The 22,332-nt window shown below is 40.1% G+C and overlaps 1 protein-coding gene and 1 long non-coding RNA gene across 3 annotated transcripts; both read right to left on the reverse strand.

Moving 5' to 3' along the window:
- Window positions 1–173: 173 nt before the first annotated feature.
- On the reverse strand, window positions 174–13,844 carry LOC119232270 (uncharacterized). 2 transcript variants are annotated; one of them, XR_005122040.2, is made up of 3 exons: window positions 13,690–13,844; window positions 4,172–4,282; window positions 174–2,785 (listed from the first exon to the last, which is right to left on the reverse strand). It is a non-coding gene; the product is annotated as an uncharacterized LOC119232270 (long non-coding RNA). The 2 variants fall into 2 exon arrangements; XR_005122039.2 differs by having other exon boundaries at window positions 4,165–4,282.
- A 135-nt stretch (window positions 13,845–13,979) lies between these two features.
- LOC119231366 (putative glycosyltransferase 6 domain-containing protein 1) lies at window positions 13,980–18,251 on the reverse strand. The gene is given in 5 exon segments (XM_054688587.1): window positions 13,980–14,437; window positions 14,440–14,746; window positions 15,160–15,297; window positions 18,059–18,115; window positions 18,208–18,251. Coding segments are annotated over 5 exon segments (804 nt in total). The 3' UTR covers window positions 13,980–14,179.
- Window positions 18,252–22,332: the final 4,081 nt, after the last annotated feature.

Consider the following 22,332-nt stretch of genomic DNA (forward strand, 5'->3'; position numbering starts at 1 on the left):
TTAAAGCGGGAATTTAAAATTTAATATTTTGAGAATTTAAATTCTATTAAACATTTTATAAAAGTTAAACTAATTGCAATTCTAGAATCAGTATCCATCTGTCAATGTAACAATGGATAGATTGCTCCACACATACCGCACCTACACATATTCACACAGACTTAAAAGTAATGTGATTTATTTAAATAGCACACAGTGTTTCTCAGCTGCCACATAGAACAGTGGGAATAGTATACTAATTAGTGACTGTCATTGGATACTTCAGCTAGAATGCAAAGTGAGGTAAAAAATGGACATTTACTGCTCTGAGACATTGATATACATATCCCATTCATGTTCTTAGAGAGGAAGGATTCAGACCAGTTCGCCTCTTCTCTCACCCCAGAGCTTTTACTGTTCAGATTCTCTTGGTAGCAAAGTCTGTCTCTGACAATAGGCGCACAGCCCATCCACTTGCATACCATGCAGGGACTACCCCTTTTATTAGGAGGAGAAGAGCAAGAGATGTGTGAAGAAGCTTCTCCCAGGAGCCTAAATAAAGTCAGCATCACGAAAGGAAATATTGAAGGTTCTAGATTGCACTGTACCAACAATGAGTGCTGGGCTCTGAGTATCCTCCCTGACACATAAGACTTCCTAATGTGGAGCCCAGGCGCACAGGTCTTAGGTTGGTGCTTGGTCTTAGCACTCAGTGTGTGTATGTTCAGTTCATGCTTCTATTTTCCAACAGGGCTCTTGTTCCCGAAGCTGTTCTCTCTTGTGTTCACAAGTCCTAGTCTTCTGCAGGGGTAGTTCCTCAATGCCATGAGTTTATTCCTTGTAACATTTTTTTATTTTCTTTAAATCTATTTTGAAGTTGTTTCAGATTTGCAAACAATTGACAGAGATAGTGTGAAGTTCCAGTATACTCTTCCCCAAGCTTCCTCCAGTGTTAGCATGTTCCATAATCAAATTGTGTTTATCAGAACTAAGAAGTTAACATGAGTGAACACTGTCCGTGAAACCACTGACTTCATTTCCATCTCACAAGTCTTTCCACTGTTGCCCTTGTTCTAGTTCAGGATATTACATTGCATTTGGTCCCCAGGTTTCCTTCGTTTCCAATCTGTCACAGTTTTTTGGTCTTTGCTTGTCTTTCACAGCCTTGGAAATTTTGAACAAGTTACTGGTCATGCATTTGTAGGCTGTTTCATAGTGGGGGTTTGCCAGATGTTTGGCTTTGTCACGCTTACTTTGGAAGTGTGTATCTGGGGCAAGGGGTGTGTGATGGCCTTATGGCTGGAGATATTAACCTGGATCCCTTGGTTAGGGTAGGGTCTGCCAGGTTTCTCTCTTTCTGTGCCCTTTTCTTTGGAAGAGAGTCACTAAATGTAGTCCACACTCAAGGGGTGGGGAATGTATTTTAAAACTGTACTCCATCCTTACCAAGCATCCCTTTTGCGCCCCCACTTCCAAAGGTCCACTTGGCTACAGTATTATAAAGTATTAAAATTTGGTTATGTTTATCATTTAGTGACTAGGTTGCAGCGTTTTCTTTCTATGCATTTTTATAATTTTTATTCCTTTTCCAATAGTGTTATAACACAATAGGTAATGCATCTATATGTGACTCAAAAGTCAGAATGATCTAAGAATTTCCTGTGAGATCTGAGAATTTCCTCTTTTGTCCCTCTCTACTTTATTCTCCCTTGACCACGTTTTTTAATTTTCTTGTGTGTCTTTTTGCTATTTATGCAATACAAACATACATTCTTATTCTTTGCCCTCTTACACAGAGGCTAGCATGCTACTTGTTCTGTGCTCTGTCTTCTTTGCTGAGTTTCCTTTATTTCTTTTTACAGCGTTGTGGATGTCACAGTGTTTGCTTAACCAAACCAATACACATTGGCTTGGTTTTGATCCTCATTTTTGCCTTTACCAACCATATGACAATGAATGACCTGATACAGACCTCCCTTTGAGGGTATGTGGGTTTATCTGTGTATAAATTCCCAGAATGGGAGTATTGTAGAATAATGACTTAGTCAGCCCTATCTGAAGTATGATTAGTTCTCATGATTAACTTTTCTTATCACAGTCAGGGGCAACCAGGAAAATAGCAACCACTTCTAAATAGTTTTTACAATAGAGGAAATGTAATTCGGGCAAGTGGTTACCAGGTGAGAGAGGAAACTGAGGGCCTGAGAAAGTGAAGCAACCCAGAGATTAGTAAGAGCAGAAGGACCACTGTGCTGGTCTGGAGAGACAGAAGTAAGAACCCCAGAGCTGGAGGTCATCTGTTAGAGGCTGGGGCCTGTAAGGGGCTGTCTGGTGAGAGCTGGGGCCACTAAGGGGATGCCGTGACTGCCAGAGAAGTTCCTGAGATAGAAGTAGCCTGGCTTATTCCTCCCCTCCTCTGCCCTTCAGTCTTTCAGAAATCAGCCTGAGCATGCGACTTAACAGAGGTCAGCTGCCTACAATGCAGAGCAAAGACAGGGAAGGGCAAGGAGTGGATTTGAGGAAAAATGGACTTGGGAGCCATACATCCCACCCCTTTTGCTCCTCACTATTTAAGTTCATCTTCTGTCCATATGCAGCATCATGCTGTCATGCAGAGACTCTCTCCCCATCTCCCCGGGCCAGAAGAGAGACTCAGGGAGCCCCACTGGTTTTCATATCTGTATCTCCAGTTCAGGGTCTACTGGTGGTCCCCGCGCCGCTTTGCCGGGTCCAGATGTGACTTTTTGTGGCCTGGTGACCTGCGAGTGAAATTGTAGACCCAGTTCCTCCAACACTTCATACAAAACTGTAGGAGAAGGGAAAAGGAGAAAGGTTGAAGTCATTGCTTAATATGGATATTACAACAAATAGTGCTCAGTCCTTGCTGCTGTAAGAAGTCTGAAGACTACAGTTGATGATTAGCGCTTCCTTCCTCTCCCACTTACTCCATGTTTCCTTTGTCTTGGGAAAGCATGGTGGTTTGGGTTCTTTCCTTGCAGGGGCTTTACATTATGGACACACTCATAAGAGAAGACGCCCTTGGTTTTTCAACACAGAGTTCACTATAAAGACTTAGTCCAGCAGTGTGGATCACTGAAAGGAAAAAAGGGGATAGGAACTGCTGGAAGAAGCTATCACCCCTAAGACCGGGAAGACAAAGGATGCTCAAAGGATAGCCCCCTGAGACCCTCATTGCGGGGCCACTGCCTAACTTGCTGATAGATTTGAATAGGCATGATAGGGTGGTTCCAGAAGTGTCCCCCCCAAGTTGAATATTAATTATAATGGAGAACCACTTGTCAGGAGAGGAGCAGGTCCCTTCTCTCCTGCTCTGCAGAATTCAACAGGAAGTAGCTGGCAGCATAGACATACAGTTGGCATTGTCCCTGAGCCACAAAGCAGAATAAAAATGCATGGGCTTAGTGGTCCTAAAAGCCAGTGGTTTAATGGAGAACTGTGTGGAGATTTCTGGACCTACTAAACATAGAGCTTCCATATGATCCAGCAATTCCACTCCTAGGTATTTACCCAAAGGACACAGAAACATCAATTCCAAAGAACACGTGCACCCCTATGTTTATAGCAGCACTGTTTACAATAGCTAAGCTTTGGAAACAACCCAAATGCCCAAAAATAGATGACTGGATCAAGAAGATGTGGTACATATACACCATGGAATATTACTCAGCATTCAAAAAAGATAAACACATGCAATTTGCAGCAACATGGATGGCGCTGGAAGGGATCATGCTCAGCGAAATAAGCCAGAAAGAAAAAGAAAAATACCGGATGGTCTCGCTCATAGCAGGAATCTAGAAAACTTAAATAAGGGACCAGGAAAATGAATAACTATAAGAAAGTGAAAATCAAAATCAACAAAAAACTATGAACCAGAGACACTTTTTGGGGGGTGGGGGGTGGGGAGGTGAGGGATTGGGGTCAAAATGGGGGGGTTGAAATTGTATGGGGAATATAAAAATAAAATTTATTATTTAAAAAAAAAAGAACAGAAAAATTCATGCAAACCAATTGGCCAAGTGCCTCACTTTAAGAAAAAGTAACAAATGTTATTAATTAAGGTATGCTATTACTAACTGTATCTCACAGACCTTGAGAGAAATGTGGTAAGCAAAGACTGGTTGGGCTAAAAAAAAAAAAAAAAAAGCCAGTGGTTTAGTGACGTACAGCTCACCCCAGTATCTGCACACCAAGTCCGCACATATTGGAACTTTCCATTCAGCAATAGCAAATTGCAGCTTTTCTTTAATGTCCTTTGTAGAAATTGACTCTTCATTCTTTCTCCCTGAAATAGAAGGCCCCACGTTAATTTCAGGATGAGAATTACTCCTCAAGTTCAGTTGCAGCCCCTCTTGAATATTCACTAGTTTAAAGATGAAATTATAAAATTAAAAGAAAATTATACGCAATAACACACGTGTTAGTTATTGTACACACATGTTAAACAAGAAAGAAAATAATGCTTAGCCATTTGTCCTTTTTTCCTGTGTGGCCATAAGCCAGTAGCTAATATGTGTCACTTTCTTCTTCCCTCATTTCATGTCCCCTTTTCTCTGAGCCAGCACCTGCACCAGGTCGTGTGCTCCACTGTCACTCCTGAAGGACCTGAATCTCCTGGCCCTGTCTTTTCTTGGTTTCTGTCATATTCTGCTGTTTTACAGAGAACATAACAGGAGAAACAAACAAAAGGAACAGAGAGGACAGAGTTGGTGACTGCCAACCTGTGGAGTGGAAAGAGAGAACAAAAACCTGTATGTGTTAAAAATGTCATACCCCTGAGTAAAAGCAGACACAGTTCTTGCTTGCGTTTCTGTAGTCACATAGTTACCAACTGTCCAGGTTCACCCTGGAACCTGAGACTTCCTGTGCTGACCCTGGGAAAGTCCCTGGCAACCAGACGAGTTGTTCACCCTGACCTAACATGAGTTGGTGGGCAGATCTGTGATGGGTGTTTCTGGGAAACCAGCCCCTAAGGAGTGAGCAGTTAAGATGCCCTAAACTCCGCCCAGTCAGAGAGGCTTTATTGGTGCTGGGAAGTGGTAGCAACTGTTAATCTTGGGAGATGGTAGCTGCCATACAAATTCATCCCAGCCCTGAACGCATGGACCCAATGGAGGGCTCTAGGGAGAGAGGAGGCTAGAAGTAAACTAGGAAAGAGCAGTGTCGAGCATCTGTGACCCTTCTCATAGAGGGTGGTCAGGAGGGGACAGATTCTTTCTCGTCACGCGCCACCCCCTAGCTCTGGAGGCTTGAGGGCTTTGGTGCTGGCTGACTTCAGTTGAAGGTAGGTTGGGACCAGTAGGGGAAGGAGGGACTTGCTACCATGGACTGGCGTGAGGAAGAACTGGAATAACTGACAGGGCAGCATAACGTTTACACAGGTGGGCTACACATGAGTGAAATCTGAGTTTTACAGAAAATGTAACCTCAGCAGGCTTGGGCTGTCAAAGGAAACTTGGTAACACTAGACTTTCCTCTAAGCACTTGGCAGCAGGGGAAAAAGGATTGGCGGTGAGGGTTCCTTTCTTTGTAATCTTGCGCCACCTAGTGTTAATGCCCATGTACTTCTTTTTGTCTTGGGTATTTAAGGGAAGGCAGACGAATTGCCTTTAAGGATCGTTTCCCAAGTCATAGGTCTTTGGTTCACTTATTCATTCCACAAATGATCAGCGAATACTGTCAATATGGTTACTTTTCTGGGCACTGGGATTGGAGCTGTGAACAAAATGGACAAATGCTAAAAGTCTGAGAAGCTTACATTCTTGTGGGAAGACAGCTTATAAACATGTAAGCTCCGAGGAACTGTGTGTTGTGCAGTTACAAATGTTAAGGAGAAAAAAATAAGGAAGGAGGAATTAAGTTTAAAATTTCTGGAGGGAAGGTTATAATTTCAGATCAGGTGGCCTCACCAAGAAGATGACTTCTGTTCCTTGCTGTGAGGGCCACTCCAATATTTCAACTTGCTTCATCAAGAGCAGCAAGAAAAGAGTCAGTCTGCAAGTAAGATAGAAGTCACAATCTTATGTCACCTAGTCCTGAAAGTGATAGCCCATTACCTGTGTCATACCCTGTCATTTGGAAGCAAGTCACTATATTCAGCTCACACTCAAAGTGGGTGAGGGGGTGGGGAGTGGAGATATGGGCATCAGGGCAGGTGAACCATGGGGCATCGTGAAGGCCACCTGCCACAGTCATCATCAATATTCTTGTAATTTTAGTGTTCTAATAGCCAGTCATTTATGCCTTTTATAGATTATTTAACCTCCATTTTTTTCTCTCATAAGAGGATTAAAATAGGGGCCTCCCCAGTGGCGCAGCGGGTTGAGTGCAGTACTGTGAAGCTGTCCACAGCATCCACAGTGCCTGTTTGATTCCCGGCCAGCCAGGGAGAATCCCACATTGCGCAGCAGACCTCTCCTGTCTTGCCCGCTGCTCCCCTCAGCAGTGCTCTCAGTCCGTCTGCCTGTTCTGCCTCCTGCTCTGTCTCTGGTGAATCCTCTCATCCTCCCACGACTCTGGCCTGTACCACAGCTCTTGTATAAATAAAATAAATCTTTTTTTTAAAAAAAGAGGATTAAAATAGTAAATTATCTCCAGTTCTTATAACTATGCTAGAATGCCTCACAAATTTGTGAAAACATAGTCAATGTGACCACTAAAGATTCATATGGAGGTGATTGCCCCTTTTTTAACTACCATGGCATTTTAACCACATCTTCCTTATAAATTTTAATACTTTAAATACTTCCATACTTTAAATACTTTAATACTTTAAAACTTGTGAAAGAGATATTTCTGAATAGTTTTATCTCCCGTGTTGCTAGACTGTAGGCTCCTTGAGGGCGAATTTTTTAAAAGACATTTTTCCATCTTTGATTGCACCAAGTAGAGTACATTTTCCATAGATTTGATATCTATTTGAAAAATGTGCAGCATTAAAACAATGAACTCAACACATCTCTTTGTAAGAATAAATGTAAGACACATGTTTGGTAGAATGTACCTAAGTTACCTAACTTCAATCAGATGCTAGATAGATCAAGTACTAATTGAGGTAATCACAAGCAATGTATATCCCAACACTGAAAAACAAGGTGAATATTTGATGAGCACATTGGTGAATATTTACTTTTTTTCCTTAATTTTATCCCTTTGGTGGTGTATGTCTCTATCTGTTGGTCTGTCTTTATTTCTGTACTAGAATCTGGGTGTGTTTCTCCATAAAACATTCATCTTATGCCTCCAAATAGATTTCCATATTACTTATAAAATACATAGCATCAGTGTACATTAATATTAAGTTATTATCTATGTATTCTTATTCCAGAATAGATAGATTGAGATGCTCCAAACGGCAAGGAGAAAAGCAATTTTACTTTCAAAGTTTGCACATTTGGTAAGTTTCTAAGACACTGACAAATATTTTAAGTTTTATATTTGAGGAATTATTGTGACCCCTTCATTATAAACATCAAGTCTTTTCTGTCTTCCATTCTATCTTAACATTTGATTTTGGAGAAGTTCTAAATTTTGGATTTCAATTGTTTTTTTTTTTTTTTTTTTTTTTTTTTTTTTTAATAAATTTATTGTTATATTCCCCATACAATTGCGCCCCCATTCTGACCCAATCCCTCCCCTCCGCCCCCGCCCCCCTAAAAGTGTCTCTGGTTCATAGTTTTTTGTTGATTTTGATTTTCACTTTCTTATAGTTTTTCATTTTCCTGGTCCATTATTTAAGTTTTCTAGATTCCTGCTATGAGTGAGACCATCCGGTATTTTTCTTTTTCTTTTTGGCTTATTTCGCTGAGCATGATCCCTTCCAGCGCCATCCATGTTGCAGCAAATTGCATGTGTTTATCTTTTTTGAATGCTGAGTAATATTCCATGGTATATATGTACCACATCTTCTTGATCCAGTCATCTATTTTTGGGCATTTGGGTTGTTTCCAAAGCTTAGCTATTGTAAACAGTGCTGCTATAAACATAGGGGTGCAGGTGTTCTTTGGAATTGATGTTTCTGTGTCCTTTGGGTAAATACCTAGGAGTGGAATTGCTGGGTCATATGGAAGCTCTATGTTTAGTAGGTCCAGAAATCTCCACACAGCTTTCCACAGTGGTTGGACCAGTTTGCACTCCCACCAACAGTGCAGAAGAGTTCCTTTTTCTCCACACCCTCGCCAACATTTGTTGTTGCTAGTTTTTTTAATATGTGCCATTCTCACTGGTGTAAGATGGTATCTCATGGTAGTTTTGATTTGCATTTCCCTGATGACAAGTGATGTTGAACATTTTTTCATATGCCTGTTGGCCATTTGCATTTCCTCTTCAGAGAAGTTTCTTTTAAGCTCTTCTGCCCATTTTTTGACTGGATTATTTTCTTTGTTGTTGTTGAGTCTCATCAGCTCTTTGCAGATTTTTGTGATCAGTCCTTTATCATTAGTGTTGGGTGCAAAAATGTTCTCCCAGTTGGTGGGTTTCTCTTTGTTTTTGTTATTGTCTCTTTTGCTGTGCAAAAGCTCTTTAATTTGATATAGTCCCAGCTGTTTATCTTTGCCTTCACTATCACTGCTTTGGGTGATGTGTCTGTAAAGATGTCTTTGATGTGCAAATCACGTAGTGTTTCGCCTATATTTCCTTCTATATATTTTATGGTTTCAGGTCTTATGTCTAGTTCTTTAATCCATTTTGAGTTGATTTTTGTGTATGGTGTGAGGTGGTGGTCAAGCTTCATTCTTTTGCATGTAGCGACCCAGTTTTCCCAGCACCATTTATTGAACAAACTTTCTTTGCTCCAATGCATAGTCTTTGCTCCTTTGTCAAAGATTAGTTGACCATAAATCTGTGGGTTTACTTCTGGATTTTCTATTCGATTCCATTGGTCTGTATGTCTGTTCTTGTTCCAATACCATGCAGTTTTGATGATTATGGCTTTGTAGTATAGTTTGAAGTCTGGGAGTCTGATGCCTCCATTCCCTTCTTTTTTTTTCAGGAGAGCTTTGGCTATTCGGGGTTTTTTGTGATTCCATATGAATTTCATCAATAATTTTTCTATTTCTTTGAAGAATGACATTGAAATTTTGATTGGAATAGCATTGAATCTGTATATTGCTTTTGGAAGGATGGCCATTTTAATAATGTTTATTCTTCCAATCCATGAGCAGGGGATGTCTCTCCATTTCTTTGTGTCTTCTTCTATTTCTTTTAACAGTGTTTTATAGTTTTCTTTGTATAGGTCCTTTACCTCTTTTGTTAGATTTATTCCCAAATATTTGATTTTTTTTGTTTCAATAACAAAAGGGATGGTCTTTTCGATTTCTTCTTCTTCAGATTTATTGTTTGTGTATAGGAAGGCTACTGACTTTTGCGTGTTGATTTTGTATCCTGCCACTTTACTGAACTGATTGATGAGTTGAATTAGCTTTTCTGTGGAGTTTTTGGGGTTCTCTATGTATAATATCATATCGTCTGCAAATAGTGATAGTTTGACTTCTTCTTTTCCTATTTGGATTCCTTGGATGTCTTTCTCTTGTCTTATTGCCCTGGCTAGGACTTCCAGTATTATATTGAAAAGCAATGGTGAGAGTGGACATCCTTGTCTTGTTCCAGATCTTAATGGAATTGCTTTCAGCTTTTCACCATTGAGAATGATACTGGCTGTTGGCTTGTCATAGATGGCCTTTATGATGTTGAGGTATGTTCCTTGTATCCCAAGAACTTCAAGGGCTTTTATCATGAATGGGTGTTGCACTTTGTCGAAAGCTTTCTCAGCATCTATTGATATTATCATATGGTTTTTATATTTCTTTTTGTTGATGTGTTGGATAACGTTGATTGATTTTCGGATGTTAAACCATCCTTGTGCCCCTGGAATGAATCCAACTTGGTCGTGGTGAATTATCTTATGGATACATTGTTGGATTCTGATAGCTAAAATTTTATTGAGGATTTTTGCATCAGTGTTCATTAGGGAGATTGGCCTGTAGTTTTCCTTTTTTGTGTTGTCCTTGTTCGGTTTTGGTATTAGTGTAATGTTGGCTTCATAGAACGTGTTTGGTATTGTCCCTTCCTTCTCAATTTTTTGGAAGAGTTTGTGAAGGATAGGCACTAATTCGTCTCTGAATGTTTGGTAGAATTCATTTGTAAATCCATCAGGTCCTGGGCTTTTGTTTTTGGGGAGGTTTTTGATTACCATTTCAATTTCGCTAATTGTAATTGGTCTGTTTAGGTGTTCTATTTCTTCTTTATCTAGCTTTGGGTGATTGTAGAGTTGTAGGAATTTGTCCATCTCCTCTAGATTGTTAAACTTGTTTCCATATAACTGTTCATAGTAGTTACTGATTATTCTTTTGATTTCTGCTGTGTCCGTTGTGATTTCTCCTCTTTCATTGATGATCCTGTTTATTTGTGCTTTCTCCCTTTTTTCCTTTGTGAGCCTGGCTAGGGGTTTGTCTATTTTATTGATTTTTTCAAAGAACCAGCTCTTGGTTTCATTGATCTTTTGGATTGTTTTTTTAGTTTCAATTTCATTTATTTCTGCTTTGGTTTTTATTATTTCTTTTCTTCTACTGGTTTTGGGGTTTTCTTGTTGTTCTTTTTCTAGATCTTTGAGCTTCGAGATTAGGTTGTTTCTTTGCGTTCTTTCTTGTTTCTTGATGTGAGCTTCTATTGCTATATATTTTCCTCTTATTACTGCTTTTGCTGCATCCCATACATTTAGGATATTGGTGTCCTCCTTGTCGTTCAATTCAAAAAATTTTTTAATTTCTTCTTTGATCTCCTCATTAGTCCAATGGTCTTCCAGTAGTGTGGTTTTTAATCTCCATGAGGTAGGAAAGTTCCTTGCCTTCTTTTTATGGTTTATTTCTAGTTTGATGCCTTCATGGTCAGAAAAGATGGTTGATATGATTTCAATCTTGGTGTATCTGTTGATGTTTGTCTTGTGCCCCAGTATGTGATCGATCCTGGAGAATGATCCGTGTGCGCTTGAGAAAAATGTGTACTCCGTTTTTTTGGGGTTTAGTGTTCTATAGATGTCTGTTAAGCCCAATTGCTCTAGGTCTTTATTTAGAGCTTTGGTTTCTTTACTTATTTTTTGTCTTGTTGATCTATCCATTGTTGATAGTGGTGTGTTGAAGTCTCCCACTACGTATGTGTTTTCTCTGATGTCTGTTTTCAGAGAGGACAACAGTTGTCTGATAATTTTGGTGCTCCTTCGTTTGGTGAGTATATGTTAATGAGTGTTATTTCTTCTTGAAGTATTGTCCCCTTGATCATAATGTAGTGACCATTGGGGTCTCTTTTTATCTTTTTGAGTTTGAAATCTGTTTTATCTGATATAAGTATAGCTGTTCCTGCTTTCTTTTTTGGTCCATTTGCTTGTAGGATTGTTTTCCATCCTTTAACTTTGAGCCTATTTTTATCTTTTGTAGCTAAATGTGTTTCCTGGAGACAGCAAAAGGTTGGGTTTTGTTTCTTAATCCAGGCTGCAACTCTGTGTCTTTTTATTGAAGAGTTTAGTCCATTTACATTTAGAGTTAATATTGATATGTTAACATCTGTATTTGCCATTGTGTTTGTCTTTCCTTTGATTTTATTTATTTATTCTTTTAATAACTTTTTTTTTTTTTTTTGGCCTTCTTTCATTGTTATTCGTCGCTCTGAGGTTCTGGCTTTAGAACTCCTTGTAGTATTTTTTGGAGTGGGGGTTTAGTTGCAATGAAATTCCGGAGTTTCTGTTTGTCTGGGAAGGTCCATATTCTTTCTTCAAAGAGGAAGGAGAGCTTTGCGGGATAGAGTATTCTTGGTTGGCATCTGTTTTCTTGGAGTCTGTTGACTATGTCCCTCCACTCTCTCCTTGCCCGTAGTGTTTCTTCGGAGAAGTCTGATGTCAGCCTGATTGGTTTTCCTTTGAATGTTATCTGTTTCTTCCCTCTTGCCAGCTTCATTATTTTTTCCTTGTCCTGGATTCTTGGGAGCTTTACTATTATGTGTCTTGCTGTATTTTTCCTTTCGTCGTGGAAGTTTGGTGTTCTTCTTGCTTCTTGTATATCAATTTTCAGCTCCTTCTTCACATTTGGGAAGTTCTCTTCAATTATCTCTTTGAATATTTTCTCTGTTCCTACATCTCTCTCCTCTCCTTCTGGTATTCCTATAACTCTTATATTTCCTTTCCTCATGGAGTCCGATAGTTCCCGAAGTCTTTCTTCGTTCTTTTTCCTTCGTACTTCTCTTTCCTTCTCTGTTTTGGTTCTTTTTATTTCTGTGTCTTCAAGATTACTTATTTGTTCTTCCATTTCATCTATTCTGCTTTCATTGCTTTTCCCAGAATTCTTTAGTTCTTCCATTAATTCTTTGATCTCCTGCATTTCTTTTACTTCCCTCTTTAGGGACTCAATTTCTTTCTTCTGACCATTGTTTTCCCTCTCTAGGGACTCAATTGCATTCTTCTGATCGTTGATTATTTTTCCCTTATCATTGTTTTCCTTTATGACTTCTGTCAGTTTTTTAATCACGGCAATTTTAAATTCTCTTTCTGGAAGGCTCAGAAATTCTTCCAAGTTATTGTCGTTGCAATCTGGGGGCTGGCTTTCTTTTTGTGGTGTGCTTTTTCTCTGGAGAGTTGCTAGGTTGCGTGTGGTTCTTCTCCTCCCTACTGTCTGTTTTCTAATTTGCCGTATGCGTTGGGACACTGTGTTGTTGGGACTTGCCGGCATCTTGGGTGGGCTTCTCTGTTCCCCTCTGGTTCTTCCAGGAGTCATCTGTCAGTTTCAAGCAGCCTTTACTGGAGAAAGGTCCCTGTTCTAAAATGTCGATGTGGGGACACACTCCCCTGTGCGCCTGGTCTGCCCCGGCGGTGGGTTCCTGCTCCCCTCTGGGCTTGGACTGCAGGCCAGAGGGGGTCTGGCGTGGGCGAACTTCCCCCGCTCACCTCTGGCTCCTGAGGAAGCCTTCTGCAGGTAGTCTTTACTGAAGAAATGTCCCTGTTCTAAAATGGTGATGTGGGACACACTCCCTGCGCTTCTGGTCTCAGGCACACTATTCTGCGCGCCTGGTCTGCCCCGGCTGTGGGTGCTCGCTCTCCCTGTGGGCTCAGACTACTTGTTCAGAAGGGGCCCGGTGTGGGCTAACTCCCCAGCTGGCCACTAGCTCCTTCAGTAGCCTGTGCTGGGGTCAAGTCGCTAGGTGGCACCAGAGATCTCTCCTAGAGCCCTTGGGGAGCTGATTTTCCACCCCGTGGGACAGGGAGCAGAGCGGGGATGGTAGGGTACACCTCAACGGCTTTGGGGTGCTGTGTCTGCCTTGTGCCCCACCGTCGTGGGGAACCCACGCCCCTAATTTCGTGCCCCGGGTCTCAGTTCCAAAGCCCTCAGTTCCAGGACGCGGGCTGTAGCCCAGATCAGTGGCGCGGGAATGGCGCCTTTTGAATCCCGCTCCCCTGCCTGGGCGCCTTGTTCCTGCTCACTCAGGGAGGGCCTCCGCCCGGGTCTCAGTTCCAAAGCCCTCAGTTCCAGGACGCGGGCTGTAGCCCAGATCAGTGGCGTGGGAATGGCGCCTTTTGAATCCCGCTCCCCTGCCTGGGCACCTTGTTCCTGCTCACTCAGGGAGGGCCTCCGCCGTCTCCCCGCAAGCCTAGGTCGCAGGCGCAGGGCCCTGGGCAGCTGCAATCCGAGCACCGCTTTCGCGCAAGCTTACCGGGCGGCTGGGGCTGTGTGCTGGTGCTGGGCTCCTCCTGGTGGGCGGGGCTCTCTTTACTGGCGCCTGGAGCTCACCTCCGCGGCGGATCCTGCAGGGTTCGCCTCAGCTCCCGTTCACGGGGTGTGGTGGCTGAAATAGTTCCTTTCCACTCACAGTCCCACTTGCTGCATCCGTTTTTCTTGTTGGGCGTTTTGGTTTGTTGTTTCCCTCGTCTCTGCCGGTCGGAGAGTGCCGCCTCTGTGGGCGGGGGAGGGGAGCAGGGTTCTGCGCTTCCCTCCCTTCTCGTCCTCTTTTATGGCAACTTTCTTCTTCGGGCAGTTTGCTGGAGTCGTCCGTTTATCTTCCCTGTCTCAGTTCTCACTGGGACCTGCCGCTTTTCCTCCCTATTCACTTTTTTTAATGGGAGATCTTACTCGCAGCGTCTCCTCGCCGCCATGTTGCTCCGCCCATCTCTCAATTGTATTCTGGTGATAACAACTTTGTGGGTTTATGGATTAAAAAAATACTTGTTTAGGTGACTTTCATATATGCTGGTAATTCCCTCTCTGGTGTCATGAGTAACTCCTTTTTCATATTCTCTAATGAGGGTTAAAACCTCAAGAGGTGTGCCACCAAAAAGTGTTCTTTGGTAGTAGAAGTCTCCCATTCCGTAAGGGATGAAAGCTTCTGACTTAGATTTTCTTTCATAAGGGAAATTTCTCACGTCTTTAAAATACCACCAGGGATCGAGTCGAGCTACAGACTCTCGCCCAGGGTCTCCACCCCAAAGTCATTCCTGAAGATCTGGTTTGCAGTCATACTGAAGAGAAAGTCCACTTCATGCTGAATTTGTTTTGTGATATACACATCTAAGTTCTTCATATGCATGAAATCTTTGTCTTTCCACGCATTTTCTTTGTGGAGAGTAAATAACTTCATAGTTCGAAGGGGACCCAGCTCTACATGAGGGAGCTTGGAGAAGTCATCCATCAGAATGTAGAAGATCACAGGGTGGCCAGCCATGAAGTGCTTGTTCGCAGACTGGATGAGCTCTTTCAGGTCCTGATCTGCAAACCTGTGAGGGAGGGAAAACCAGAAAAACTCATTTTGCTAAGAATCAGAAGGTTAGGCGGCACTTAAACGTATTGCCTAACCCCTGTGTCCTTGTTGCCAGCAGGTGGGGCAGAGAAGTTGGGTCTAGAGCTTAAGTGTATTTGTTAGTGAAAGAATGAGGTAAACTTGGAGACCTGAGAAGAGTCATAAAGTTTGTCGTGAAGAAAGGAACAGAGTTAAGTGGATATTAATGAAGAGATTCCCAAGTAGGGTTAAGGCCTCAGCCAAGGTGGGGGAAAATAACCACCTTAAAGAATAATAGAGGCCAGCTAGAAATAATGATTCGGACTCATTTTGAGTAGTTCTTTAGATGTAGAAAGTTCATGGATGCTCATCCACATTTTCCCCAAAAGAGTCGATATTAGTGTCACCTACTTTCCACTAGTACATATAGCCAGGCCTACAGTCACGTTCAATCTTCTGTAATGTTTTTCCAGGACCTGTCTGTCATAAGTCCCTTTCCATATGACTGGAGCACCCCAGTTGGTTATTGTTACTACGTCAGGACGTTTTCTGTTGAACAAAGAAACAAATTAAGCTGAGATCATTTTCTTCTGATGGCAGAAGTTGTTTTCCAAGTGATCATAGTTGATTATAAAGGGCTTACTATGTGCCAAGCTTACTGAATAAGTACTTTACATTACTCATCTAATTCTTGGAACATCCTATAAGCAGGTACTATTATTATCCTTATTTTGCATATGAGGAACTTAGGCAATTTGGTTGAATAAGTTGCTTAGTATCACACAGCTAGTCAGTGACTGAAGGGAAAATGGAATTAAATCAGGCTTTTCTCTGCCTCTCCATCGCTGGCCTCTACATCCGGCACCTGTGGTCTGCCTTTCTTCCCAAGTGGCATTACTTGCACATGATAATGTGTTGTGCTTGGGAGTGTGAGTACAGGGCAACTGGGCCCAGAGTGGGGGGAACGGTTGTGTGTGTGTTTGTGTGTGTGTGTGTGTGTGTGTGTGTGTGTGTGTAAATACAGACATCTGTGCCCAGCAGCAAGGGATAAAAGGGGCTCCTCAGTTCTGGTGTTTGTATCACTCTGGGCCGGGGAGCCCAGTTGCCTCCTCCCTGTATGCTGGTCTACCTGTGTCTGGTCCCCTGATTCAGCATTAAAGGCATGATAGAGATACAGAAGGCTCCAAAATTCTCTTTTCGTCTGCAAGTATCGACAATGAACCTACTTGGCTTGGGATGATTGCACAACAGTGAGACAGCCTGCATTCGAGATCAGCCAGTCTGGCTTCAGACTATGCTTTAGCCATTACCCTCATGCTGCCTTTGGAGCCCAGGGATTTTTTTTCTTTGTACTGTGAGATTAAACCCAAGTAGCCCAGTGTCTAAACATATCTCTGTGCATATAGTGTGCAAAAATACATGTACAAGTATATTCCTGTAAACATTACAATAAGGCTCAAATTACAAACAAAACCAATAGAAATTGGCTAAATAAATTGTGATATACAGCCCTAAAGAAAAATCCTCTGTAACCATTACAGAGATGGAAATCCTCTCCATCCTGTTAATGCCCAAATCAAGAGAGATGAATGGCATTTTGGGGGACTGCTTCCCCAAATAAAACCAGGAGTGTTAAACCAGATAGAGACTTTCTGCCCAATACTTTATATAGACCCCAGGTTTGTATGTAAAAACCTTAAATAGCAAAAACTCAAAGTCTTGGGAACTTCCCAGGATAGCTACAATTTGATAATGGGGAAAAAAGCCTCCCTCATTAAAATTGAGTTATATTATTATTTTTGGGGGAACAGAATTTTTTGTTCTTATTTAGGATGAAACCAGTCTGAGAGCTGAGGTTCTTCTATACCATGATTCCTTTATACAAAGAGAAAATCAAGTCAATTGTAATCTGTTTTTTCAGCAAATATATGTTGTGCCCCTATAGTATGACTCTAGTGTAACAAGCATTGTTTGGTTCTGCTTTTATGACTATGAACATTATAATAGCTCTAGCTTCTGAAGCTGATAGACTAGCAGGAAAGATAGCATTAGGCAACTGTAGTACACAGTGATACATGCCAGCAGGGGGAAAACAGCTCCCAAACAGGGTAAACCCAAAGAAATCCTGCTGAGGCATATCATAGTCAAATTTCTGAAAGCCACCGATGAAAAGAAGTCTTGAAAAACAGGCAGAGAAATGATTTACCAATAGGGAAAAATTGACTTGAATGAAAGATTTCTCATCAGAAATTACCCACCCAAAAGGAAGTACAACATTTTTCATGTGCTGTAGGAAAAGAACTGTCAACCAAAATGTCCCTCACTGGGTGAATGATTAAACAAACTTTGGTACATCCCTTTGTGGAATATTATATAGCAATAAAAGGGAAACAGCTGTTGATATATATTTATAACAGGCTGAGTGAAAAAAAGTTCAATTGATTCTGTCTATAAAACATTCTCAATATGCCAAATTTTGAAGATAAAAAGACTAGTGGTACTGAGGGATTTTCAGAAGGGTCAGGAAGAGGATAGTGGGTGTAAGTATAAATGGTGGCTCAAAGGAGATCTTTGTGGTGCTGGAATATTTTTGTATCTTGATTATTGTGATGTTTACATGAATCTACACATGATAAAGTACCATATAATTACATACATACTTTGTCCCAACATTGATTTCCTGTTCTTTTATTCCATGCCAATTATGTGTGATGTAACATTGGAGGAAATTGGATGAAAGGTACCTGTGACCTCTGTGTACTATCCTTACATCTTCCTGTGACTCTATAATTATTTCAAAACCAAATATTAGAAAAATAACTTTAAAAAGTCCATCCCTTTTGGACATATCAGAGGTGTTTTTAGCCAAAGATATTTCATTATAGGGTTGCCCAAGACTTGTGCTCTTGCAAAATCCAAATTTTCCATGCCTAACTTCGTTAAAAATACACCGTGGCAAATGGAAAACTTTAAAAAATTCATTTGTTGAGAATTGGTTTTACTAATTCCTTGTCCCTACACAGTATCAATGGTTGAAATCATATTTGACTAAAGAGGACTATCAATCTAAGAAAATCTTCATCCTGTGATGGAATAAAGCAAAGGTCAAAAACTTTTCTGGTATAAGCAAGTGGGTATCTCAAGTGAGCAGATTTCAGAAATGTTCACATACATGTGTCTGTAAACTCATGCACATATACGTATGCGTGTGCACAGAATATTTCTGAACTTGTATCCAAGAGATTTGTCAGTGATTGACTCTAGAGAATTCAGTCTTCCTTTCTGTTTTCCCATCACCATTAGAACTTACACAACTCCAGCCAGTTTGCTGTCGATACAGTTTGTAGAATATTTGTAGAACAAGATTCTTACCAGCAGAGATTAATGATCTGCAGATGTTTCTTTATTCTTTAAATAAATGAAAAAAAGAAACATTTTAGTGTTAAATATGAACAATGCCTATTACAATTAGAATAACCAAAGTATCTAGAATTCAGATCCATCCATTCACTTATTAACCAAATAATAGCTAAACACTTACTATGTGCCAGATGCAAGGATCCTATTCTGGAGTAGATGCCATCCAGTTTTGGAAGTCAGACCCATGATAAGCTTATGGCCTTTTTCTTTTTTTATTAAAATCTTCAAAAAATATATTAATACTATTCCAAGTGACCATGAATCCTTTCTATTTTAGGTATGCTATCCCAGGAGGGTAAATAACATGTAGAATATGATAACAAAGCAACAGGGTACTTTTCAAAGACATTAGCTCCTATAATATAGCTGATTTTCAAACAACAACAGGATTGGTATTCAAACATTGCATACATATACGCGTGCGTGCACACACACATACACACACACGCACACAAATTCCTTAAGCAGGAAGGCATGAAGGAGGTAAGAATTTGAATTTTCCTATGTGAGAGAATTTCGGCAGGCTGACAACTTTGTTCCCCAGTAGAGCTGTGCTTCTATAACAGGTTACTTTATGTCTTGTTCCTATTAGATGGAACTTTAATGTAGTATAAAGTGTGTCTTAAATAGTCCATCAACATGGTCTTCTTGCATTATTTCTTCCTTCTTAGCAATACAATACAGTGCTCCAGACATTATGTATTTCTTTGCTTATTATCCATCTTCTCCACCTAGAACACAAACTTCATGTGAGCAGTCACTTTGTTTGGGTTATTACTGTTTTCCCAACACGTAGTACAGGGCCTGGTACCAAGAAGGTGCTCCATAAAATTTTTGTTAAATGTTGAAAGAGGAAAGAATAATATAGTCATGATTTGATTTGTTCACCAAAGAGGAGTTAATTCCTGATTAAATTAGGGACTGTTTATTAATATTTGTTGGGCAGAACAGTATTTTAGATTAACTCTTCCAATCATTAAAGACAGTGGCTCATCAATCTTCTCTATTTACCTGAAATGATGCATGATCAATGTCAGTTCTAAAGCAAATAAAATCAATAAAATCATTTTCCATTTAGAATTCATTCTCTGCTAGGAAAAAAAAAGAAGAGAAAAAGAGGTGTTTTGGGATAGTAAATGACAATGTCCTTGCCATCTTCTAATAATGAACTAATGTTTGGAAAATGGGCCACAATCCAAGAGTCTGATTCTAGAATGCTTAGCCTCAGGAAGATGGCAGACTTGAGTCAGAGCACCATCTAATCTGAAGTCTTCAAAAATCCCCCTTAGAATGCTGATGGATTCTTTTTAGAGCAGATGCGAAGTGTCTGTTACATTCTTTTTGTGTTCCTTTATCAAGGTTCACCCTGATCTCACAAAGGAAATTCAGGAAAACTGGTGTGAATTCACTAGCGCGTCTGTGAAAATAAAATGATATACTTATGAAGACATCCTTATACATTGGGATATAATATCCTGATGCCAAAGTTGATTTGTGTGTATATGTATATGTGTATATATAAGTACACACGTATATGTATTAACTGATAATTTAGATATTGACTAATAATTGACTAGTCACAAAAAGTGATAATTTATTCAAAGACTAAAGGACTGACTAGTGACCTAAAAATATGAGCTCTCTCAAAAGTATATCCTTGTAAACAGTGGTTAAAAGTCTAAATTAAAAACATGAAGCTCGAAAATGGAATATTTGACTCCAGCCAACATATGAAGCTAATGTTTAAAAAGTTGGGTAGGTTTTCTGTTTACAAGCATAACCTGACCTTCAGTAGGCACTGTCCAAGAACAGGTCCTGCTTTTTTGGGTTATGTGTCGGAGTCCAATGGAGGTTTCTGATACTTACTTTTTGAATTTTTATTTGATGAGTAAGATTTGATGAGTTAGAACGTTATCACCCAATATGGTGATCTCTACACTGAATGACTAGCGAGCACATGAAATGTTGCTAGTGTGAACAGTGGAGTTTGAAGACCTGGTATGAAAAAATAATAGAACTCAATGGTAATTGTATGGATTTATTACAGGTCGAAATGGACTTGGATATATTGGGTTAAATGAAATTATGTTATTTGAATAAATTCTATGTTTCTTTTACCTTTTTGCAGTATGACTCCTAGAAAATTTGAGGAGTGTATTTCTATTGGACAGTTCTACAGGTAATACCAACAGTGAAAGCTTCTGCTGGGACACAATTTTAATTTCCCAGCAATGTGAAATGTCCCCTTCTTAAATACAAGAACATGGAAATAGTCTACATATGAGGTCAGACTCCATCTAGCCAGATAATTTTCTGACAATACCCTCAATGACATTATCTCAGAAGCCAGTCATATGTTAATGTGTCACCTATTTTATACAATATACTTTTCATGCCAAAAGGTTTGGGAATGATCCCTGCCTATGATTTTTGCCAGCTCATCCAAATTTTCATAGTCTTAAGGGAAATACCTTTAACTTGGGTGACATAAAGAGGTCTCAGAATGTTCCCCGAGCATTGTCTTTTGGGTCTATTTTAAAAAAAAAAACCAAGCAGAAAAATACTCTTCTAGTATTTGTCTCTTCTGCTAAGAGTGATGTCACTAGACTCTTTTGATGATGAAAGCATCTAGAAAGTCATAATGATACTGTCATAATTTACACATTTGGCAGCAACTGCTTCCCATTGCTACCAGATGGTAGAAATTTGTCCCATTTCAAAAAGTAAGAGGTTAAAACATATTTTGCTTCTTTGTACTTTCATAGTTACCTGGTGGCTGATTTTTACTTGAGCAATAAAGTCTGAGTGGCATGCTGCACTTGCATGCCTGTGGATGTGAAGGATGGAAAAGAGCAGCATCTTCTTCCTCAATTAGGCACTGTCCACTTATCTCAGGCAAATCTAATCCCCCTGGCACCTTCTTAGAATGCTGTTAAAGTGCCCATTTTCTGATGCTAGAAATAGCACATTTTCCTGTTATAAAATTTGTTAAGTACATAAAAACACAAAGGAGGAAATAATCAAATATAATCAAATAGTCCTGAGATAATAACTTATTTTGAGATCACATGTACCTTTACCCTTCTTCTTTAAAAATAAATTAGCTCTTGACAGAAAAAAGAACACATACAATAAAAAAAAATCTATCAGGAAAAAGGTTATATAATGGATACTAAATCTTCTACCTCAGCACCCAAATCTACTATTACCTCATCCCCAGGGACAACTGCTGTCACAGTTTGTTGGGTTCTGTCACTCTTCAGTATATTTGAAAGATCATTCCATCTCACACATCAAACCCATTCTCTCCTAGTGAGCAGTATATCATCATATGACTATATTATCATTTATTTAGCTGGTTTTCTGTTGCTAGGCATTCTGGTTGTTGATTTCCTTTGCTACTAGAAGAAATGCCACAATGGAAATACTGGAACATGTTCTATGAGCACTCGCTGAACTTGATGACAGGCCATGTTCCTAGAAATGAAATTGCTGGGTCAAAGTAAAATCTATCACTTGAAATTTAAGTAAATGTTGCCAAATTGTTTTTCATAGGTGTTTATTCCAGTTGAACTGGTACCACCAGTGGATGAAAGTACCTATTTCCTTACACCTTTATCAATGTAGTGTGCTATTCAAATTTTTCATATTTGACGACCTGAAAGGTGAGGGTTGTAGCTGAGTATAGTTTTAATTTACACTTACTTTATTATGGTTATGTTGAGCATCTTTCTTACATATTTAAGAGACATTATAATTCCTTCTATGTAAATTACCCCTCGTTTTTGTTCATTTTTATATTAGGTCTCTGCCTTTTATTTAATCAATACATTTATTTATTTTTTAAAAAACATTTTTTTTTGAAGATTTATTTATTTATTTATACAAGCACTGGGTACAGTCAGATGCGCGGGAGGGTGAGAGAATTCACCAGAGTCAGAGCGGAGAGCAGAGCAGGCAGACTGACGAAGTACACTGCTGAGGGGAGCAGCGGGTGGCAGGAGAGGTCTGCGTGCCCTGTGGGACCCTCGCCCGGCGGCCGGGGATCGAACCAGTGCTGCAGAGGCTGCAGGCAGCGTCGCAGCCCAGCGCTCAACCGGGGAGGCCCAAATCAATACATTTATTATATATTTATTTTTTAAATAAACTTTTTAACTTTGATAT

Source organism: Talpa occidentalis, unplaced genomic scaffold (assembly GCF_014898055.3).
Source record: "Talpa occidentalis isolate TD23 unplaced genomic scaffold, MPIMG_talOcc4v2.1 talOcc4.7, whole genome shotgun sequence".
In the NCBI taxonomy this organism is placed as follows: Eukaryota; Metazoa; Chordata; class Mammalia; order Eulipotyphla; family Talpidae; genus Talpa; species Talpa occidentalis.